The 24,745-nt window shown below is 41.9% G+C and overlaps 1 protein-coding gene across 1 annotated transcript in view; it reads right to left on the bottom strand.

Moving 5' to 3' along the window:
* LOC115147151 (tumor necrosis factor receptor superfamily member 10A-like) overlaps window positions 1-20,164 on the bottom strand; it is a 37,910-nt gene extending 17,746 nt beyond the window's left edge. Inside the window, exon 1 of the mRNA XM_029689198.2 lies at window positions 19,906-20,164. Within this exon, the coding sequence (XP_029545058.1) occupies window positions 19,906-19,938 (33 nt within the window). The 5' untranslated portion in view covers window positions 19,939-20,164. The remainder of the gene's footprint in view (window positions 1-19,905) is intronic.
* Between the last annotated feature and the right edge of the window lie 4,581 nt (window positions 20,165-24,745).

Raw genomic sequence — 24,745 nt, 5'->3', positions numbered from 1 at the left:
CAGTTATGGTTTTCAAATGCACATTTTCGTGAAAGAGTTTAATTTAATTTAGAATATCTCAAAACCATTGTCATGTGGTTAATCAAAATTCTAATGATACAAACCGAAAATGTTACTTCTATTGCCATCTGTGCAAAAATAGCCTACATAAAGCCAACAAATAAAAACATTGGCGCCTGCAGGTAGAAAATATCCTGATAAAAATAAATATCCTATAAATCACATTGGCTACACATGGCCTGTCTGCAATGAACTTGAAACATTGTCTCAACTATTATATTGGGTACAGCCAAAGCTTGCCTAGCGAACTTGCAACATTGTATAAAATATTCTGGGCCCTCAAGAGTTTTCCACCCAGTGACCTCGGGACAGACACAGCTGTAAGCTATTTGTACAAGGAATAAGAAGCGGTGCTTGACTTAGGCAGAAGCTCACTGGAGCTGAGTACCGGCACCTCTAATGTTCTACTGCTTGAGCTCCTGCACCTAAATATTAACAGCACCAGCACCCAAAATGAGTACCGGAACCTATTCATGTTCAAGTCAAGTACTGATAAGAAGTAATAAGGTAGGCCATTTTTATGACGTTTCCACTGGATCGGGGCATTTTTCCCTTTCACCCCGAGTGGTTATCGAAAGGAAGAGAGCTGGAAAGGTTTTTCAAAAACATTGAGGAGATATTTTAATTCCCAATGAATGTAAAAACAGATATTTTCTTGCAGTTTGAGGTGAAGAAAACCTTACTTTTGAGAAGCTCCACAAGTCATTAGTGGTGGTGCATTAAACCAATCAGAAATACTATCAGATCCCCAAATGGGCACAATTATATACTTACATTTGCACGCAGGCTAGGTAGCCTATAGGTCTACTTCTATACATGCACATCCTTACTCAACATTGACAGGAGTCCTCCAAATAAAAGACAATGGCAAACTTGCCAAAACTCATAAATGGAATGACATAAACCAAAACTTATGTCTCACAAGTGTAGCATAGGTTGTGCACTCTGCAAAACAACATGTCCACTCCGACAATGATAATGGGAAGACTGGAATTATAATACTGAATGTATTAACAGAAAGTACCGTAACCAATATAACAAACATTGTAGATTAGAAATGATGTTTATAAAATTTGGGAGGAGCATGGCGATGCGGTACAAAGCTCGATTTGGCCTCTGTATGCCTCTGCCTCAGAACCACATTTTCGGATCAAGCATACAATGGCTTTTAGTCTAGGCCTCCGCAATGGATTCATTTACTGAGATGAGCGCAAATGTGTATATACAGTTGAAGCACGAAGTTTACATACACCTTAGCCAAATACATTTCAATTAAGTTTTTCACAATTCCTGACATTTAATCCTAGTAAACATTCCCTGTCTCAGGTCAGTTAGGATCACCACTTTATTTTAAGAATGTGAAATGTCAGAATAATAGTAGAGAGAATGATTTATTTCAGCTTTGATTTCTTTCATCACATTCCCAGTGGGTCAGACATTTAAATACTCTATTAGTATTTAGTAGCATTGCCTTTAAATTGTTTAACTTGGGTCAAACATTTTGGGTAGCCTTCCACAAGCTTCCCAGAATAAGTTGGGGGAATTTTGGCCCATTCCTCCTGACAGAGCTGGTGTAACTGAGTCAGGTTTGTAGGCCTCCTTGCTCGCACACACTTTTTTCAGTTCTGCCCACACATTTTCTATGGGATTGAGGTCAGGGCTTTGTGATGGCCACTCCAATACCTTGACTTTGTTGTCCTTAAGCCATTTTGCCACAACTTTGGAAGTATGCTTGGGGTCATTGTCCATTTGGAAGACCCATTTGCGACCAAGCTTTAACTTCCTGACTGATGTCTTGAGATGTTGCTTCAATATATCCACATAATTTTCCACCCTCATGATGTCATCTATTTTGTGAAATGCACCAGTCCCTCCTGCAGCAAAGCACCACCACAACATGATACTGCCACCCCTGTGCTTCACGGTTGGGATGGTGTTCTTCAGCTTGCAAGCCTCCCCCTTTTTCCTCCAAACATAACGATGGTCATTATGGCCAAACAGTTCTATTTTTGTTTCATCAGACCAGAGGATATTTCTCAAAAAAGTATGATCTTTGTCCCCATGTGCAGTTGCAAACCATAGTCTGGCTTTATTATGGCGGTTTTGGAGCAGTGGCTTCTTCCTTGCTGAGCGGCCTTTCAGGTTATGTCAATATAGGACTCGTTTTACTGTGGATATGGATACTTTTGTACCTGTTTCCTCCAGCATCTTCACAAGGTCCTTTGCTGTTGTTCTGGGATTGATTTCCATTTTTGCACCAAAGTACGTTAATCTCTAGGAGACAGAATGCGTCTCCTTCCTGAGCGGTATGATAGATGTGCGGTCCCATTGTTTTTATGCTTGCGTACTATTGTTTGTACATAGGAACGTGGTACCTTCAGGAGTTTGGAAATAGCTCCCATGGATGCACCAGACTTGTGGAGGTCTACAATTTTTTTTCTGAGGTTGATTGGCTGATTTCTTTTGATTTTCCCATGATGTCAAGCAAAGAGGCACTGAGTTTGAAGGTAGGCCTTGAAATACAGCCACAGGTACACCCCCAATTGACTCAAATGATGTCAATTAGCCTATCAGAAGCTTCTAAAGCCATGACATAAATTTTTGGGAATTTTCCAGTCAACTTCTGACCCACTGGAATTTTGAAACAGTGAATTATAAGTGGAATAATCTGTCTGTAAACACCGACTTGCCAAAACTATAGTTTGTTAACAAGTAATGTGTGGAGTGGTTGAAAAATGAGTTTTAATGACTCGAACCTAAGTGTATGTAAACTTCCGACTTCAACTGTATATTTGTTACAGCTCAATTAAAATAATCTCGGTCGACCAACTGCCTAACGACCAAACAGTCGACCAGTTGAAGAATTGGGGTCAGCCCTAGTATACAGGTTTACACCATGTACTGGTCTTAAATTAAGGTGTGGAGTGCGGGGTGCATGAGTCATTCAGTACAGTTGAAGTAGGATTCTGGCAATGTTGAATGGCCTGGTGGCATCACTGTTCTGGTGTTCAGAGAAGAAAGACATGAAGGGAGTTAAAAACAGATTGCATTTGTCACAATGTTGCTTCCGTCTCCTTGCACCAATATTTTTCACCCGCATAGTCAAACAGATGAGAGTTCAAAGCTCATCCAAACCATTTCAACCTATTCAAAATGTCATATTGGTTAAACCCATTGTCTTGGACGACCATGATCCTCCCTAGTAAGGAGATAAGATATCTTATAGCTAAAGCACGTTGCTGCCGATAACAGATTGATTCCCATCATCCCAGTAAATCCATTCATGTGCTAGATAATAACAGGGCATGGATGGAGGGACAGAAAATAATACGGCAGAGGACTTTAGCGTGTCCCCAAGGGCACGGGTGTTTGTTCACACACCTTTTCATCGTGTCATTGTGAGAAGGCCCTATTCACGGCCGAACAACACGCTTTAGTCCCTGTACTTCAAATGACCCACATTCTTAAAGCCGGGCTCTTTGACTGGGCTGACATGCGACACCACCACGAACCGCCTCGGACGTAACTCGAACCTTCCCATGTAAATGAGCGGCCTAGTTTTGGCTCTCTTGTACCCCGCCTTGTCCAACCACCCTCCCTCCGACCCCCATACCTCGCACACAGGGCTCAGTTTAATCCAACCCATCATTTTTACGCAATAGCTCTTATTTTTCCCATGGTCAAATTAAATGACAGATATATGGAAGTCACAGAGCACAGATAAATGCACCGAATATTGTGGATAGTCAGAATAATCTAATAGTTAGTTCAAAATGTTTACGTGCTTTTTAAGAAGAACAATTTCCCTAATAATCCTGTATACATGGACATGTCTGAAATCAAAAACGTTTGTTAAATGCAGAAAATCGCCTAATCAAAATAAACATTCTACTACAGTGACCATGTTATTTTTGTGATTTGATTCTGAGATCGGACATATAAAGCTTCTGTGTGAAAACTATTTCTAAGATGCATACTTTCAGTTTTTCTAAACTCACTTAATTTGCGTATAACAGAGAGACTTGTGCTGCCGGCGTGGCCCAGGTGCAGATCAAATACACCACTGGAACGCCATTTAAACTGTTTATATGTCCTAATCATTTGAACGATTGAATTGAACGATTGTTTCGAAATCCAGGAATTTGAATCGGCATGAGCTTCCTTTGATTTTGACCGTATGCCGATGAAGATAAGCTATGTGAGGTGCTATGTGACTATTTCCATTCTCGGCCTACTGCCATAATCAGTTTAATATTGAATTATCAGTGTGCATGTAAATATACAATTTTGGGTACTATAAAAAATGTATAGTACCAATAGTAGGTAGACTTTCCTCAAAAGGTAGAGTTACCGTTTTCTGAATAAGTCTGTGTGTGCACGGGCAGTAGCTGGTAAACGAAGATGCTGGAGAAACATACACTCTTAGAAAAAAGGGTTCCAAGCGGGTTCTTTGGCTGTCCCCATAGGACAACCCTTTTTGGTTCCATGTAGAACCCTGTGTTCTACATGGAACCCAAAACAGTTCTACTTGGAACCAACAAGGGTTCTTCAAAGGGTTCTCCTATGGGAACAGCTAAAGAACCCTTTTAGGTGACACTTTTTTTCCTGTGTGTAGCAACGGTTGCTATGGTATTATAAAAACTCCACTTTGTCTATGACAACCAACAGAAGCTCATCACAACACACCAATTCTTACATGTGTCTCTTGGGGTCAATCTTCTCCGGGTGAACCAGGGGCATTCCTGGAACATTAGTGGGTTTTGACCCCTGACTAACAGACTGGAGTTGACTTCTGACTAACAGACTGGAGTTGCTTCTTGTCAGACTAAGGTTGACTCCTGACTGACAGGCTGATGTTGACAACAGAGTTGACTCCTGACTAAGCTCCTGTCGCTCCTCACTTGGTTCTCTGGAAGGTGGTCATGTCTTGTTGTTCACAGGGAGTTTCCTGGCCGGTGCAGCCCTACTGTGCAGCCATCACGCCTCTTGATGGCTCTCTCCTTCTCCCCCCGTTCTATCTGCTCATGTCAGACTTTCCACAGACACAGGGAGGCAGAGCGGAGGGGCCGACGACCGGCAGAGCACTCACAATCACACCATTGAGCTTTATCCAAACACAGAGCCTCTTCACACTTACTACACTTTTCCTATAAATACCGTCAACTGCACATATTACTCAAATGTAAACCTGCATACTTGCTAGGCATCGGTCGCTACCTCCGGAGTTTGCTTTGGAGCAGGGCACTGCGAACAGAATTGTCTCGTTGAGCCAACACCCCTACAGTATAAATGGTCACAGCAGAGCAATGTTTTTCAAATAGCTAAAATGTTGACATTTTCCTAACATTCAAGCCTTGTTTTATTGAGGTTTTACCTGAAATTGCAGTAACAGTCTGTTACATTCTGAAATTGCCACAGTAGCTGCCGGCTACACTGAGCCACGTAAAACTATGGAAGCCCATCCCCACCAAAAACATGTCAAATGTAGATCATACAAATAGGATATGTTGTAACAATGTATGATGATTTCAGAGGTGGCACCACAGGTCCCAGAGTGGTGGGGGGAATCTCTTTCACCACTCCACTCCACAGACTCTTCTTCATATCTCGCAGTGGGAAAAGGGCGAGAGAGAAGAGCCAAAGAGAAGGCCGAGAGAGCGAGAGAGATTGCAGGCACAGACAGAGAACAAGCGAGAGGGGGAGAGAGGATTATAACAGCTTGTAAGATTGTATAGAGGGAGTAAAAGAGTTGGGTGTGTGACTGAGGCCGTGTGAAAAAGAAGGCAAGCGAGGGAAATGACAGTGTGCAAGTATGTGTTCATTTTCTGAAATTTGTGAGAGGGAAAGAAGGAAAAAAGAAGAAAAACACAACCAGGGAAGGAGAGAGGAGAGCTTGAGCCATGCATTGGAACCACATCATATAAAAATAAGTAGTGAAACCATGGCGAATCCCACAGACAGTAATCAGGCTTGCTTAGAAGGGTTACCATGGTTATGTGCCCAATCAAAAGCCAGGTGGCCTGTCTATACTGGAAAGAACACACACACACACACAGGGCTGCTGAACGGTGACATCATTTCCTGTCTGGGTGCATTCTTGGGCCTGTGGATCACTAGATTCCGCCATTCAGCAGCCATCCCATCCTCACAGACAAACCTGTTCTTCTCTCAGCAGTTTATAGGCGCCCCACAGAGGGGAAAGTTCACTTTATGGGGAGGAGGAATATCTAACAATGGAATTTTCCCATTGAGCCATGGCCATCAGAGAGTGAGAGTTTCTTTGGGGAAAAGCAGTGGTGGAAAAGGACCCAATTGTCATACTTGAGTAAAAGTAAAGATACCTTCATAGAAAATGCCTTCGGTAAAAGTAAAAGTCACCCATACTAACTGAGTAAAAGTCTATATTTGGTTTAAAATTTACTTAAGTCTCAAAAGTAAAAGTAAAAATCATGTTAAATTCAGATGCATTATATTAAGCTAACCAGACGAAGCCATTTTCTTATTTTCTTAATTTACGGATATAGCCAGAGTTACGCTCCAACATGACTTACAAATGAAGCATGTGTGCTTAGTGAGTCTGCCAGATCAGAGGCAGTAGGGATGATCTGTTGGTAAGTGCGGGAATAATTTTTTTATGTTACCTTTATTTAACAAGGCAAGTCAGTTAACCTCTTAAGTCGACCCTCTACTTTTTTGAACATTCTGTTAAAAATCGCGCAACATTTCAGCGCCCTGCTACTCATGCCAGGAATATAGTATATGCATTTGCTTAGTCTGTGTGGATAGAAAACACTCAGACGTTTATAAAACTGGTTAAATCACTGCTGTGGCTTTACCAGAACGGCATTTACATCGAAAAGCACAGGAAAAACTGATCACTGAAAATGGGAAAATATATCCATGCGCTACTTGAACCCATTGATAAAGGTGAACCACAATTAATTGACTGAGGTTGCAGTAGCTTCCACACGGTGTCTAGAGTCTTGTCATTTCCCTTCGAGTTTTTTCTTGGTCAAATACATGCAGGGCACCGTATCTCCTCAGGTCTAGGACCGGATATTTTCGTTGAGTTTCTAGCCGGACATTTTTCCAGACGGACAGCTAATGATCTTTACATCGCCTCCTGATGAATTTTATCGCTTATTAACGTTTACTAATACCTAAAGTTGCATTACAAACGTATTTCGAAGTGTTTTGTGAAAGTTTATCGTCGACTTTTTGAATTTTAAAAAATGACGTTACGTTTTGAAACTATGTTTTTTTCGTTTATCACACAGTCTACATATAACGATATCTAGGCTTTATATGGACCGATTTAATCGAAATAAAGACCCAAATAGTGTTTATGGGACATCTAGGAGTGCCAACAAAGAAGATGGTGAAAGGTAATGAATGTTTTCTATTTTATTGTGCGGTTTGTGTAACGCCGAAATGCTAATTATTTTGTTTACGTCCCCTGCGGGTCTTTTGGGGTGTTACATGCTATCAGATAATAGCTTCTCATGCTTTCGCCGAAAAGCATTTTAAAAATCTGACTTGTTGCCTGGATTCACAACGAGTGTAGCTTTAATTCGATACCCTGCATGTGTATTTTAATGAACTTTTGAGTTTTAACTAATACTATTAGCATTTAGCGTAGCGCATTTGCATTTCCAGAGCTCTGTCCCGAGTAGAAGCAAGAGGTTAAGAACACATTCTTATTTTCAATGACAGCCTAGGAACAGCGGGTTAACTGCCTTGTTCAGCGGCAGAACGACAGATGTGTACCTTGTCAGCTCAGGGATACGATCTTGCAACTTCTCGGTTACTAGTCCAACGCTCCAACCACTAGGCTACTTGGACCACTTTCATATCCTGCTTAGCATTCCAAATGTAACGAGTACTTTTGGCTGTCAAGGAAAATGGATGGATTATTCTCTTTATGAATATGTAGTGAAGTAAAAATGAAAGTAGTCAGAAATATAAATAGAAAAGTAGAGATACCCACAAAAACTAAGTAGTACTTTAAAGTATATTTAAGTACTTTACACCACTGGAAAACATCTGTATTCTGCACAAAATCACTTCTGTACAAGTACAGTAAGCACTTGGTATGAAACTGAGTAGACAGTAGACTGACACATTGTACAGTACATCAAGTCCTAAATGCACCAACATTACAGCTACAAAGCTATTCTTTCCTACAGGCCTTTACATACATCTTTTTGTGTTTTTCATATCACACTGGTTACTTCCTTGTAGTTACAGTATAATGGCTAATAATGCTAAGTGCTGCAGAAGACATTATCCCTCACCATACACTTATCTAAACACTAGACAGCACACACACCAATGACCCCTCCACCACATTCTCTCTCTCTGTCTCACACACACACACTGACCAGCCGCAATGTGGTATATGTTTCGTAAGGAAGAGGACCAGAGTGGCCACCTCAACCTCAGTGTTGAGAGAGAGCCCTCCAAGTCCTAAAGCCACAATCCCTTGCCTCTGGCAGCCCACCAATACTAAATACTCTAGTGTTGTACAGTACAGCAGACATCCTGCCCTGCACATGGCAGACAGAGAGCGCGCGCGAGAGAGAGAGAGCGCGCGAGCGAGCGAGAGAGAGAGAGAGAGCGCTATAGAGAGAGAGAGAGAGCGCGAGAGAGAGCGAGAGAGCGAGAGAGAGAGCGCGAGAGAGAGAGCGAGAGAGAGAGAGAGAGAGAGAGAGAGAGAGAGAGAGAGAAAATGAATGGACTGTAGCCTATCTGAGCATCATTGAGCCGCACTCTCAACCAGTTCCTGTCACTGCATTCGGGTACTTCCAAATTGCCCTGGCACATTCAACACATGCCACCGTGTACACTGAGATTGTATTTATTGCTGAATGACAGGACCCCCTTTCAGTGGAGCAAGTTATCAATGTGGCATTTACAGGGGTTTAATTGGGTCGTACAGTGAGCCTCATTATCTCAGGGTGAGCGAGGGAAAGACACACACGTACGCACACACACACACACAAGTGAGCACAGTGTACACACACATGCACTCACAGTAGAAGGGCCAAGGGAGAATGTACTTTATTTGATACAGGACAGATGATTTCAATCATCGCCGTATCTGATATAAGGAGCAGCATGCTGTACCTCATTACGCCCCTGGATCCGGAGAGTGGGAGATTTGGGACCCTGACCCTCCTCCGTATCCCAATCATGCCTTTCCCATTAGCCTTGCCTATTCTCTCATCTATTATCTGGGAGGGAAATACGTGACAGTGGGAATACGGAACACCCATCCGCTCAGATTAACTGGACAGGCGGATGGAGGAAACAGGCCCTGTTACGGAGGTTCCGATTAGTCGAGGAAAGTATTGCTAAGAGGAAGGTAGGCTGAGATGAAGAGACACAGGAAGTGGAGAGACACTTAAAGGGACACTTCGCATGGAAATTATTGTTTGACAGATGGTTCGAAATCGCAAAAGTCGATGTCAAATCAAATCAAATTGTATGGGTCACATACACGTGTTTAGCAGATGTTATTGTGGGTGTAGCAAAATGTTTCTAACAAGTAATTTCTAACAATTTCACAACATGTACCCAATACACGCAAATCTAAGTAAGGAATGGAATTAAGAATGTATAAATATATGGATGAGCAATGTCAGAGCGGCATAGACTAAGATACCGTAGAATAGTATAGAATACAGTATATACATATGAGATGAGTAATGCAAGATACGTAAACAATTTTAAAGTGACTAGTGTTCCATTTATTAAAGTGGCCAGTGATTTCAAGTCTATGTCCAGGGGGGAGAACAAATATTTGATACACTGCCGATTTTGCAGGTTTTCCAACTTAGAAAGCATGTAGAGGTCTGTAATTGTTATCATAGGTACACTTCAACTGTGAGAGACGGAATCTAAAACAAAAATCCAGAAAATCACATTGTATGATTTTTCAGTAATTCATTTGTATGGGCGGTAAGCAAATTGAAGTGGGTCTAGGGTGACAGGTAAGGTAGAGGTGTCCTTGACTCGTCTCTCAAAGCACTTCATGTTGACAGAAGTGAGTGCTACGGGGTGATGTCAAGAGGAGTTTGCGTCCCATGCCATATTTTATGTAGATCTAGCTATGTCCTAATAGCAAACGAATAAGAACTGTCTAAATTCCCTAATTTCATTCAGTGTCTATTTTACCCCCATTTATTTAGGGTTGCGATATAGTTGGACAGAAACAGTCCCTTATCCATTGTAAATGTGCCAATAGATAGATGAGGGATGGTGTCTTGTGGGTCAATTGCTTATAATCACTGTATTAGGCCAGTTTTACAAGTTCCTGGGGACCTATATTATAAGTCTTCACATAACACAACGTTCAACTATTACTCATCCCAGTCACCCCTAAACAAAGTACCTGGCTAAGAACAAGAGCCTTTGTGTTTTGTGTCTTGAATTACTGAAAGACCAAAACTAAAAGGCAACAACAAAACACAAGTTATTTGTTGTGGGTTTTCAGTTTGACTGTTCTTTAGGACACAAACCACATCTTGTTCTTAGTCTGTTCAGACTAGAGGTCGACCAATTAATCGGAATGGCCGATTAATTATGGCCGATTTCAAGTTTTCATAACAAATCGGTATTTTTGGGCGCCGATTTGACGATTTTTAAAATTATTTTAATATATATTTTTGTATACCTTTATTTAACTAGGCAAGTCAGTTAAGAACACATTCTTATTTTCAATGACGGCCTAGGAATGGTGGGTTAACTGCCTCGTTCAGGGGCAGAACAACAGATTTTCACCTTGTCGGCTCGGGGGACCCAATCTTGCAACCTTACAGTTAACTCGCCCAACACAATAACAACCTGCCTCTCTCTCGTTGCACTCCACAAGGAGACTGCCTGTTACGCGAATGCAGTAAGCCAAGGTAAGTTGCTAGCTAGCATTAAACTTATCTTATGAAAAACAATCATAATCACTAGTTAACTACACATGGTTGATGATATTAGTCCTATAATAACTACAACCTAAAACTTCTTACCTGGGAATATTGAAGACTCATGTTAAAAGGAACCACCAGCTTTCATATGTTCTCATGTTCTGAGCAAGGAACTGAAACGTTAGCTTTCTTACAAAGCACATATTGCACTTTTACGTTCTTCTCCAACACTTGGTTTATGCATTATTTAAACCAAATTAAACATGTTTCATTATTTACTTGAGGATAAATTTATTTGATTGATGTATTATATTAAGTTAAAATAAGTGTTCATTCAGTATTGTTGTAATTGTCATTTTTACAAATATATATATTTTTTAAATCGGCAGATTAATCGGGTATCGGCTTTTTTGGTCCTCCAATAATCAGTATCGGCGTTGAAAAATCATAATCGGTCGACCTCTAGTTCAGACCCTTGCTCTCTTATTTTGTTCTACCTATAAATCCATGGAAACATTAGGTAACCTTCAACACCATTACAAAACACTGCCTTGTAGCCAAATGTACAATACCGTATACCAATTACACGTTTGACTGAGAACACACGTATACCAGCAACATTTCTCATGGCAGTGTATAATTAAGACACACCACTCCTTTACTTTAGTTTCTCTCCTCCTTTAAATCTGGAAATTCCTGAATGTGAGTGTATTTAATTGACTCATGTCACTCTGAGTAAGCTCATACTAAACTACTTTGCCATTCAAACCCACATAGATAACCCTGGCAAGATGCTGAAAGTCAACTGGTCTTCTACTTGAGAGATAAATCCTGCTTTTCTTTTAAAGCTGGGAGGAGAAGACATGTTCTGGTTATGTCTTTCAGTACTAAACCAGGTGACATTCTGTATGCGTTACGCATACCTCTTCTGTGGTAGGGGTCTGGGGTATGGTACATCACAGCTTGTATCATTAACAACAAGTTACTCATCCACCACAGCTATTCTTCATCAGACACTTAGAAAACAGGGATCCAAAATGGTTCTTTGACTGTCCCCATAGAAGAACCCGTTTTGGTTCCAGATTGAACTCTTTTGGGTTCCATGTAGAACCGTCTGTGGTTCCATGTAGAACCGGGTTCTTCAAAGGGTTCTCCTATGGGGACAGACAAATAACCCTTTTGGGTTCTAGATAGCACCTTTTTTCTAAGAGTGTAACAAAGACATATGGGGGTGAAAGTTTGACTTTGTTTTTTGAGAAACAGAACAGACAAATATGGATCAGTACATAAAAGCTACCAAAAAGACACAACAATAACCACAACACGCGCACAGTTGCACACACACACACAAAAAACATTACACGAAGCCGGCAAAATACAATGACACACATTCAGTTTCCCCAGTCACACGCACAGCGTATCAGTAGGGAGCGTGTGAAACGGTGGGGCCCCCTCCTCCCATGGAGTACAGGAAGGCCCAGACAATGCAGAGGCTTCATGCCGGGTTCAGCTCCTCTCTCTCTCTCTCTCCCTCTCTCTAGTCCTTCTAGTCAAGGCCGGGCCCGAGAGCCACTGGGCCGTATCCGCTCCGGCAGTTATTTATACTCAGGGAAGACACACACACACACACACACACACACACACACACACACACACACACACACACACACACACACACACACACACACACACACACACACACTAAGTGTTCTCATGGGGGTAGGGTTCATTGATTACTGTACCATAGCACATTGTGTTTGTGTGTGCCTGTGTGTGACGCTGGGTGTGTGACGCTGGGTTACAGTGAGTGACATGTTAGGTTAGTTGGTTAGTGGGCTTTCACCTCAGTGTAAACAACAACCTTTGTGACGTTAGTTATGACGAAATTCCCGCTCAAAGCCAAACACTTGTGGTTGGTGACATGACTGACAATGAGACTCTGAGTGAAGAAGTCTGACACGATGAAGTGTGAGAAAGAAGTGCACTGTAATGTCTAAGAGTTGTGGTAAGGAGACTCAAACAGGTGTCCCATAGAGTTAACCACTCTTTACGGACAAAGAGTTGGACTTTCTGTGCAACTAGCTTCGCGGTAACACCATACTTAGCCAACTCAACCTATTAGACTGAGTTGGCCCTTTTTTGCCTTCCTTTTAGAGCAGAGTTATGTTCTTTTTAACTCGTGTAATATCACATTTGCCCGAGTTAGAAAGGAATGACACAGATATAGGTGGGCTGTTGAAAGTGCGGCGCGAGAGAGAGAAAGATGGGAAGACGGAGAGAAAGAGAAGAGTGACTCACTCACAAATCTCTTTAGAGAATCCCGAATCCATTAACTTGCTCCAAAGACAATCACATTAGCTCCTTAACAGGGGTGTCTCCAAGTAAAAAGCTATTTGAAGCCCCTGGACACTTTATAGTCTTCTCCATAAACACATCAGAGGAAAAATTCAGACTATGTGTCTGGGCCAACAGATCTACAGGGCCTAAGTGACTATCTCAACGTGTGATTTATGTCCTTTGTAAACACTATCCCAACCTATGAACAAAGGTTGGGTCTCATTCAACATCCTCTGAACATTTGAGCATTTTTTGGGGTCTAAGATCTAGGAGGGAAAAATACATAGAGAACTATGGCAGGGTTGCGAGACACCTTTAAACAGAAGTGTGGTCACTATCAATGATAGCATCTGCTCTAGTTGAACTAGTAGGCTACTTTACTAGTTCAGTAGATCTATACTTTACTAATACAGTCAGAGAACTGTGTTATTTACACTGTAAAGCACCGTGATGGTAAATGAATCCCCAAAGAAACAAACCACGTAGTTTCCATTTGACTATGTTATTTATTAATAAATACCTGGTAACTGTACCATGAAATAAAGTATAGGGTTTACTAACTACACTCAGTGGCCAGTTTATTAGGGACACCGTCCCGTTCTCGAAAATGGTTCGCTACTCGAGATAGTGAGTCACATGGCCTTGGCTTGCTATATAAATCAGGCAGACAGGCATTGAGGCATTCAGTTACTATTAGATTGAATGTTAGAATGGGCAAAACGAGTGACCTAAGCGACTATGAGCGTGGCATGATTGTCGGTGCCAGGCTCGCAGGGTTCCAGTATCTCAGAAATGGCTGGCATCCTGGGTTTTTCACGCATGACAGTGTCTAAGGTTTACTGAGAATGGCGCGACAAACAAAAAACATCCAGTTAGTGGCAGTCCTCTGGGCAAAAACAGCTCGTTGATGAGAGAGGTAGAGAATGGCAAGACGAATCCCGGTTCCTGTTGCGTCATGCTGATGGCAGAATCAGGATTTGGCGTAAGCAACATGAGTCCATGGCCCCATCCTGCCTGGTGTCAACGGTACAGGCTGGTGGCGGTGGTGTAATGGTATGGGGGAACGTTTTCCTGGCACACGTTAGTTACCTTGATTGAGCAACGTTTCCATGCCCCAAATAATTCAGGTTGTTCAGGAGGCAAAGGGGGGTCCGGCCCGGTACTAGATGAGTGTACCTAATAAATTGGCCAGTGTATGCATCCTGAGTAACAGGTCATTGGTGGATGACAACTGCATCAAACAAGTCGGTCTACTGTAGTGAAGGCAATTTTAGAATATAAGAGCAACTTCAAATACATCAAACACGTCTTGGCATGTTCCTCAGCTTGAGCGGGTGTCATAAATGCCAGCTGTCTGTCTGTCTGTCTGTCTGTCTGTCTGTCTGTCTGTCTGTCTGTCTGTCTGTCTCTCGCTCTATGTGTCTACAGGAGCTACAGTACACAGGAAACTGAGTCATACATAAGGTGTGGGCAACAGGTGTATTTCCTGATAAATCTTGTTGAACACATGACGTCAATCTAACATTTACAACAGATAAACAAGTCTTTGTCAAAGGCTATTTAAGTGGCTGAGCTCTTTGACGGCCTGGAACCCGTGGTTGAGTCAATAAAGGAACATGTCACCTTCACTACTCCTTATCAACACCTTTGAATTAGGAATTTTAAAGTACGTAGAATGAATTTTAAAGTACGTAGAATGTCTCTTCAATGGCGTAAATTTTAAAGCATCACTTCCTTTGTTCTGGTCCTTGGTGAAAGAAATGATAGTGTGAAATGACAGTTGACACCGTCACAGCTGTTCCCCACATCCTTCCTCTTACTTTCTGAGGTTTGATATGAACTCTAATTGACAACAGAACAGAGAGACGTGTGAGTGAATGTTGACTCCTGCCTTCTTATGACAATGCTTGCACTGGGGTTGCATTGTAATGTAGGCTGTAGTCTGCATGTGACTGCTCTACTTTATCCATGCAGGTGCTTGCAGTGGAATGTAAGAGGTGCCAGCCTGGTACCATTCTATTTCACTATACCAGAGATGGTATTCAAAAATACAATCCTTAAATGCTTTTGTGTTACCTTCAGAAACACAACCAAATGATTATTTTTGCCACAGTATATATGACATTTATTACACTCTTAGAATTTTCGCAGTCAGAATGACTGCTCATTAGCTTGAAGGGGGGGTCCCTCTAGGCCCAGCGGTTCTCGTGTTAAAGAGACATATTCTAAAATGCGGTTCTAGTGTTAAAGAGACATCTAAAATGCGGTTCTCGTGTTAAAGAGACATATTCTAAAAATGCGGTTCTCGTGTTAAAGAGACATATTCTAAAATGCGGTTCTCGAGTTAAAGAGACATATACTAAAATTCAGTTCTAGTGTTAAAGAGACATATTCTAAAATGCGGTTCTAGTGTTAAAGAGACATATTCTAAAAATGCGGTTCTCGTGTTAAAGAGACAGATTCTAAAATGCGGTTCTCGAGTTAAAGAGACATATACTAAAATTCAGTTGTAGTGTTAAAGAGACATATTCTAAAATGCGGTTCTAGTGTTAAAGAGACATATTCTAAAAATGCGGTTCTCGTGTTAAAGAGACAGATTCTAAAATGCGGTTCTAGCGTTAAAGAGACATATTCTAAAATGCGGTTCTCGTGTTAAAGAGACATATTCTAAAATGCGGTTCTAGTGTTAAAGAGACATATTCTAAAAATGCGGTTCTCGTGTTAAAGAGACAGATTCTAAAATGCGGTTCTAGCGTTAAAGAGACATATTCTAAAATGCGGTTCTAGTATTAAAGAGACATATTCTAAAATGCGGTTCTCGTGTTAAAGAGACATATTCTAAAATGCGGTTCTAGTGTTAAAGAGACATATTCTAAAATGCGGTTCTAGCGTTAAAGAGACATATTCTAAAATGCGGTTCTAGCGTTAAAGAGACATATTCTAAAATGCGGTTCTCGTGTTAAAGAGACATATTCTAAAATTCGGTTCTAGTGTTAGAGACATATTCTAAAATGTGGTTCTCGTGTTAAAGAGACATATTCTAAAATGCGGTTCTAGTGTTAAAGAGACATATTCTAAAATGCGGTTCTCGTGTTGAAGAGACATATTCTAAAATGCGGTTCTAGTGTTAAAGAGACATATTCTAAAATGCGGTTCTAGTGTTAAAGAGACATATTCTAAAATGCGGTTCTCATGTTAAAGAGACATATTCTAAAATGCGGTTCTCGTGTTAAAGAGACATATTCTAAAATGCGGTTCTAGTGTTAGAGACATTCTAAAATGTGGTTCCCGTGTTAAAGAGACATATTCTAAAATGCGGTTCTAGTGTTAAAGAGACATATTCTAAAATGCGGTTCTAGTGTTAAAGAGACATATTCTAAAATGCGGTTCTAGTGTTAAAGAGACATATTCTAAAATACGGTTCTCGTGTTAAAGAGACATATTCTAAAATGCGGTTCTCGTGTTAAAGAGACATATTCTAAAATGCGGATCTCGTGTTAAAGAGACATATTCTAAAATGCGGTTCTCATGTTGAAGAGACATATTCTAAAATGCGGTTCTAGTGTTAAAGAGACATATTCTAAAATGCGGTTCTCGTGTTGAAGAGACATATTCTAAAATGCGGTTCTAGTGTTAAAGAGACATATTCTAAAATGCGGTTCTAGTATTAAAGAGACATATTCTAAAATGCGGTTCTCGTGTTAAAGAGACATATTCTAAAATGCGGTTCTAGTGTTAAAGAGACATATTCTAAAATGCGGTTCTAGCGTTAAAGAGACATATTCTAAAATGCGGTTCTCGTGTTAAAGAGACATATTCTAAAATGCGGTTTTCGTGTTAATGAGACATATTCTAAAATTCGGTTCTAGTGTTAGAGACATATTCTAAAATGTGGTTCTCGTGTTAAAGAGACATATTCTAAAATGCGGTTCTAGTGTTAAAGAGACATATTCTAAAATGCGGTTCTCGTGTTGAAGAGACATATTCTAAAATGCGGTTCTAGTGTTAAAGAGACATATTCTAAAATGCGGTTCTAGTGTTAAAGAGACATATTCTAAAATGCGGTTCTCATGTTAAAGAGACATATTCTAAAATGTGGTTCTCGTGTTAAAGAGACATATTCTAAAATGCGGTTCTAGTGTTAAAGAGACATTGTAAAATGTTGTTCCCGTGTTAAAGAGACATATTCTAAAATGCGGTTCTAGTGTTAAAGAGACATATTCTAAAATGCGGTTCTAGTGTTAAAGAGACATATTCTAAAATGCGGTTCTCGTGTTAAAGAGACATATTCTAAAATGCGGATCTCGTGTTAAAGAGACATATTCTAAAACTCAGTTCTAGTGTTAAAGAGACATATTCTAAAATGCGGTTCTAGTGTTAGAGACATATTCTAAAATGCGGTTCTAGTGTTAAAGAGACATATTCTAAAATGCGGTTCTCGTGTTAAAGAGACATATTCTAAAATGCGGTTCTAGAGAATAGGCCTATGTTTTCCACGTGACCAATATCTACCGTGAAGTAGCAGAAACAATCACTCTGTTGACCAATAACCTAAGCAAGACTTTTAACTTGTTATTCTACTAATATAGAAGTAGTAGGTAGGCCTATAAATCCTTGATGCTTGTCTTCTTTTGTTGTTGACCTCAGAGATTTCCTGTGTGAACCCACACCCAGATAACATCTCGTGTAAAAGAGTGCGGGCTGGGCACGACTAGATTGATGCCGCTGATCATCCGTAAATCGGTATTTACTAAAGGGACATGCACATACACTGCAGTCATTTGCAATGGAGATTAGTTAGGGGTTTTGAAAGTCCTCCGCCATTGTCCCCTAGCAACAAGCACTGACTGGTGAGAAGACTCCAGAACTTTCTGGAGTTTACAGGAAAGATAAACAATGACATCGCCACACCAGAGAGCAAAGTCATTTTGTCTAAGTAGCGGAGCAATGCATGACTTCAAACTTGGATCTGGTGATTAGGCTATTCTGTCCAAAACAACCCCTGGGGCTGACTTGTAGAAATGGAAAAGTGATGTCCTTTTGTGTTGCCTACCCCTACCCAACTGACAATAACCATTAACCAACTGACAATAAAATAGCAAATACCTCCAACCAATGGTTGTGTGGAAATAAATGAATCTGTTTGAATGGTATTTCCATGAACATTACACACAAATGGGTTGATATTCCATATCGTCAGACATTTAACAACAATCCCACCGTATTGATGTCTATGAATTTCTCATATTTAGTGTCAAACCCAAATGGTGTTTTATCCAAAGTGTTTCAGGTTTTACTGAGGCCATATTTATAGTGTCAGGCTTTGGCACTGGACGGCTGGAAAATACAACAGCACAGCACTGAATGGGCCTTTCTGTGTGGAATAAACTTTACACTGGCAGGACTTACTACAACTCTAAATGAAATATATAGGCATGTGTTTGTGTGTGTGTGTGTGTGTGTGTGTCTGTCTGTGTGCACGTGTGACCTAGGAATCTAGGACAGTTCAAATTCATTTCCCGCAATGTATTCATGAATATTGAATATTAATATGAATATTGAATGTTAATATGAATATTGAAGCTGTGGTATTTTGCAGACCACATTTCTCTGCATACCAAGGGCTCTGTATACTTTGAGACTTCTAATAGAGAGGTGCTAAACCATGTTTTGATCGACATGGTGGCTTACATTGAAAGGTAGGCTTTGGCTATACTGTAGTTAGCTGTGTAAGTCCTAAGTAGGCGTACCCCCAGTGACATCAAGGTAATAACTAGCCGATACATGAATATAAAACATATAATATACAATCATATAATTCAATCATGACAGCCATTTAGCCAATGTTTCAAACTGTTATAAGACACCAATTCAGAAGATGCCAGCAGGGTCTGGTTTGTTTGACCCAATGTCCAAGACAGTGCTGATGCCTGGGGGCTGAATTAATAGCGTGGGATCATGTTCAGCACCAGATGGTGACTGTTGTCAATGGGGGAAGGGTTCGAAATTATACACATGTACAGTAGAGTAGCCTACAGTATAAACTTCCAATACCGTGTCCCAGTAAACAAACACACACCACGTCAAATGCGCAGCAGTTTATCACGCCATGGTGTTCAACTCCACGTGGGCTACAACTTGAGACACTTCCCGAAAGTTATTGTTTAACCAATACGTCTTGAGAAATGTTATCTAATGGATGGCTGAGATTGCAGTAGCCTATTGCTTCTCTTGATCAGCAGGCGCAGCGGCTGCCTGAGCGTGGCCCCTTGCCCGAGAGCAAGTTATACACTTCGGGTAAACTTAAATCTTCGTTTGTAACAGGTTATATCAATTATTTAATCTCCATAGCATCCATTGGCTACTATTTCAGCCGGAGTAAAAAATAAATAAAAAAGACTTTGTATCGTTCATACTTCAACTAATCACTTCAGTTCAACCAGTGGTCTTGACAGGCTATAGGCTGCAATTATCGGCGACACACATATCGAATAAAGTGATTACACGTCTCACACATTTCGGTGTTATCAAAACATATTAGAACAACATAGTTTACTATGTGGCACTGTACAATATTTTATTTTCTTACCGAACTTTTGATGAACGTCAGATTGAAGTTCATCTTGGAACCCCCGAACTCAAGCGACTATCATCCGAAATTCAACCTCGTTATGAAATCTAAAACTTCCTCTAAAACACGACTACTTACAAAATAAAAACATTGTAAATAAAAAATCCGCTATTAAAACATCCGGTTGTTTCCATGCATTTAGTTATAAATGTTTTAAAAAAGATACTGAAGAGGTGTCAGCCTTGAGCACTCTCACTTGGGACAGTCCCACGACCAATGGCATACTTCTTTCAAAGACAGTCCTCTATACTCATTGACGTCATGCCCATACACCAATCACATAACTTCATTTGGAGTGAAAAAAACAAGAATGTCACTCCCAAGAGTTAACTTAGAAGTAGGTTGACATGAATAAATATAATATTTTATGCACGTTGGATAGAGTATTTTTTTTTACATCTTTACATTTGAGTCATTTGCAGACGCTCCGATCCAGAACTATTTACAGGTGCAATAATGGTTAAGTGCCTGGCTCAAGGGCACATCAACAGATTTCCCCCCAAGTCGGGCTCAGGGATTCAAACCGGCTAACTTTTAATTACTGGCCCAACACTCTTAACCACGAGGGTACCTGCCATGTACTTCATTAATTTCAACATTTTGTGTTAAACGACACCGCTGGTTCTGCTCACACTGCCCTACCCTGTGCTCTGACCTCTTTCTCCCCTCTCTCTCCAGATGAAATCTCGCGTCTTGTGACGGCCGGCCGCCCTACAACCTGCCCGCTTGACCCTATCCCCTCCTCTCTTCTCCAGACCATTTCCGGAGACCTCCTCCCTTACCTCACCTCGCTCATCAACTCATCCCTGACCGCTGGCTACGTCCCTTCCGTCTTCAAGAGAGCGAGAGTTGCACCCCTTCTGAAAAAACCTACACTCGATCCCCCCGATGTCAACAACTACAGACCAGTATCCCTTCTTTCTTTTCTCTCCAAAACTCTTGAACGTGCCGTCCTTGGCCAGCTCTCCCGCTATCTCTCTCAGAATGACCTTCTTGATCCAAATCAGTCAGGTTTCAAGACTAGTCATTCAACTGAGACTGCTCTTCTCTGTATCACGGAGGCGCTCCGCACTGCTAAAGCTAACTCTCTCTCCTCTGCTCTCATCCTTCTAGACCTATCGGCTGCCTTCGATACTGTGAACCATCAGATCCTCCTCTCCACCCTCTCCGAGTTGGGCATCTCCGGCACGGCCCACACTTGGATTGCGTCCTACCTGACAGGTCGCTCCTACCAGGTGGCGTGGCGAGAATCCGTCTCCACACCACGTGCTCTCACCACTGGTGTCCTCTAGGCCCTCTCCTATTCTCGCTATACACCAAGTCACTTGGCTCTGTCATAACCTCACATGGTCTCTCCTATCATTGCTATGCAGACGACACACAATTAATCTTCTCCTTTCCCCCTTCTGATGACCAGGTGGCGAATCGCATCTCTGCATGTCTGGCAGACATATCCGTGTGGATGACGGATCACCACCTCAAGCTGAACCTCGGCAAGACGGAGCTGCTCTTCCTCCCGGGGAAGGACTGCCCGTTCCATGATCTCGCCATCACGGTTGACAACTCCATTGTGTCCTCCTCCCAGAGCGCTAAGAACCTTGGTGTGATCCTGGACAACACCCTGTCGTTCTCAACTAACATCAAGGCGGTGGCCCGTTCCTGTAGGTTCATGCTCTACAACATCCGCAGAGTACGACCCTGCCTCACACAGGAAGCGGCGCAGGTCCTAATCCAGGCACTTGTCATCTCCCGTCTGGATTACTGCAACTCGCTGTTGGCTGGGCTCCCTGCCTGTGCCATTAAACCCCTACAACTCATCCAGAACGCCGCAGCCCGTCTGGTGTTCAACCTTCCCAAGTTCTCTCACGTCACCCCGCTCCTCCGCTCCCTCCACTGGCTTCCAGTTGAAGCTCGCATCCGCTACAAGACCATGGTGCTTGCCTACGGAGCTGTGAGGGGAACGGCACCTCAGTACCTCCAGGCTCTGATCAGGCCCTACACCCAAACAAGGGCACTGCGTTCATCCACCTCTGGCCTGCTCGCCTCCCTACCACTGAGGAAGTACAGTTCCCGCTCAGCCCAGTCAAAACTGTTCGCTGCTCTGGCCCCCCAATGGTGGAACAAACTCCCTCACGACGCCAGGACAGCGGAGTCAATCACCACCTTCCGGAGACACCTGAAACCCCACCTCTTTAAGGAATACCTAGGATAGGATAAAGTAATCCCTCTCACCCCCCCTCCCCCTGAAAAGATTTAGATGCACTACTGTTCCACTGGAGGTCATAAGGTGAATGCACCAATTTGTAAGTCGCTCTGGATAAGAGCGTCTGCTAAATGACTTAAATGTAAATGTAAATGTTAAATGTATTGCGTATCACAATGTTTGGCGATAATATCAAGTGTACTACATCTGAACCTTCTGTAAAGTAGGCCTACCTGAATAAGCCATATATAGGGCTCTCAGATCACCTGATTCATGAGGCGTAAACAATTGCACCCTGGGGAATTCCAACACTTGATTGCTTCTTTAAAGTAACTGTCCAGTGTTTCCAGATTTCTATGAAATATGATCAATAATTAAGTACAATATGAGTGAAATTGTTTTCCTTCCATATTATTTTGATTAAGTACATGTACGTTAAAAAGCAGCTTTTCTGTTTTGGAATGGTGTGACCGTACCCCAGCAACAATGGTGTGGGCGTATACTGGTCATCAAAAATATTCACGTGTGTCGACCGCTGATTGACCAGCTCATCCTCGTCAGGAGGACGACATTGTCCTCTATGAGGAAGTAGCAAGCATTTTTGAAATGCTCTGTTTGAGGTGGGATTAAAAAAAATGCTTTTTCTCCAATTCATGCTTTGGCCACAATTACGAGTATAGGATGAGTCAACAACATTAATTGGGTATGAGTTAACAGAATATGAACTTTTAAACCTTTAAATCGTAGGATCCATTCTGCCAGTGCCAGACAGTGAGGCAACAGTGATATTGTGCAATCAGCAAACCTGTGACTTTACTCAAGTACAGCGTAAAGAATTACTAGGTCAGTTCACTGGCTAGCCTACTTCCCTTTCATCTGTCTGTGAAGTATTTTTGACCATAAAATAAAAGAAGTGAAACTTAACTTACAGTAATGAATCTGTTTGAACAGTATTTCCATGAGAAAGACGAAAGACTCTCAAAATTTGTTGATATTGCAAATTGTCACACATTTAAAAACAATTCCAACCTATTTATGTCTATGAATTTCTCATATGTAGTGTCAATGTGAAGTGTTTCAGGTTTTCTGAGACCATATTTAAAGTGCCAGGCTTTGGCACTGCACAGCTGGGGAAAAAACAACAGCACAGCACTGAATCGCCCTTTCTGTGTGAAATTAACTTTACACCGGCAGGACTTACTACGACTCTCAATTAAATGTAGATCTACAGTCCATCTCCAGAATGGTGTAATTGTATAATTCAATACCATTGGATAAACTCTGGCTTCCATTGGACATGTGTTTTGGGTGTCAAATAAGGTAAAGGCTTAGTCAAGCAACCCAAGATGCAAATTAGCTGTAGTTCCACAGGTAATGCCACATCTGTAGGTATGATTAGAACACTGTAGGCTCCAAACTTCACTCCTATGTGAATGACCAGATGCAACAGGTCTACAGAGTTAATATTGGTCACATTGACATCCTCCCTTGCTAGGCTAGGTTCTCTATGATAACTTAACCAGATGGTGAACAAGACTATATTGCAGCTTGATCATCGTATTGTATGTAGCATGCAGTTTTGCCTGAGTTGTGCAGCATATGTATGAGTGTGTCTGGGTCCATGTTGACAACTGGTATGCCAACTATGCTAGGGAAATGCTCCATAGACAAAAGACATGGAGAGAGTGAAGGAATGTCCTGCTACCCACTACACAAACTAAGACCACTTATACGTCTCTGACTAAAACGGTTCTCTTTGGTAAAATATGGCCATCACTGACATTTGCAACCTCGCCCTAACTCAGTCTGTTGTCCCCACTTGCTTCAAGATGTCCAGCATTGTTCACGTACCCAGGAAAGCTAAGGAAACTGAACTAAATGACTACTAGTGCCCGGTAGCACTCACCTCTGTCATCATGAAGTGCTTTGAGAGTCAAGTATTATATCACCGCCCCAACAGATCAACGCAATCGCCTTTGCACTGCACACTGCCCTATCCCACCTGGACAAGAGGAATACCCATGAGAGAATGCTGTTCATCGACTAAAGCTCTGCCTTCAATACCTTAGTGCCCTCCAAGCTTATCACTGGGTCTGAACACATCCCTGTGCAACTGGGTCCTTGACATCCTGACAGGCTGACCCCAGGTGGTCATGGTAGGCAACAACACTTCCGCCACGCTGATCCTCAACATGTAGGCCCCCAGGGGTGTGTGCTCAGCCCCCTCTTGTTTTCCCTTTTAACCATGACAGTGGTAGGCCTGATTACCAACAGCGACGAGACAGCCTACAGGGAGGAGCTTAGAGCCCTGGCAGAGTGGTGCCAGGAAAATAACCTCTCCCTCAATGTAAAATAAACAATGGAACTGACTGTGGACCACAGGAGACAGAAGAGGAAGCCCATCCACATTGATGGGGCTGCAGTGAAGAGGGTCAAAAGCTTCAAAAGAAATTCGGCATGGCCCTCAAGACCCTCACAAACTTCTACAGATGCACCATTGAGAGCATTCTGTTGGGCTACATCACTGCCTGGTACGGCAACTGCACAGCCCTCAACCGAATGGCTCTACAGAGGGTGTTGCAGTCAGCCCAACGG

The sequence above is a fragment of the Oncorhynchus nerka genome, linkage group LG19, assembly GCF_034236695.1.
Source record: "Oncorhynchus nerka isolate Pitt River linkage group LG19, Oner_Uvic_2.0, whole genome shotgun sequence".
Lineage (NCBI taxonomy): Eukaryota > Metazoa > Chordata > Actinopteri > Salmoniformes > Salmonidae > Oncorhynchus > Oncorhynchus nerka.
Note: the sequence above shows the minus strand (reverse complement) of the source record. Positions and strands in the feature narration are given on the sequence as shown.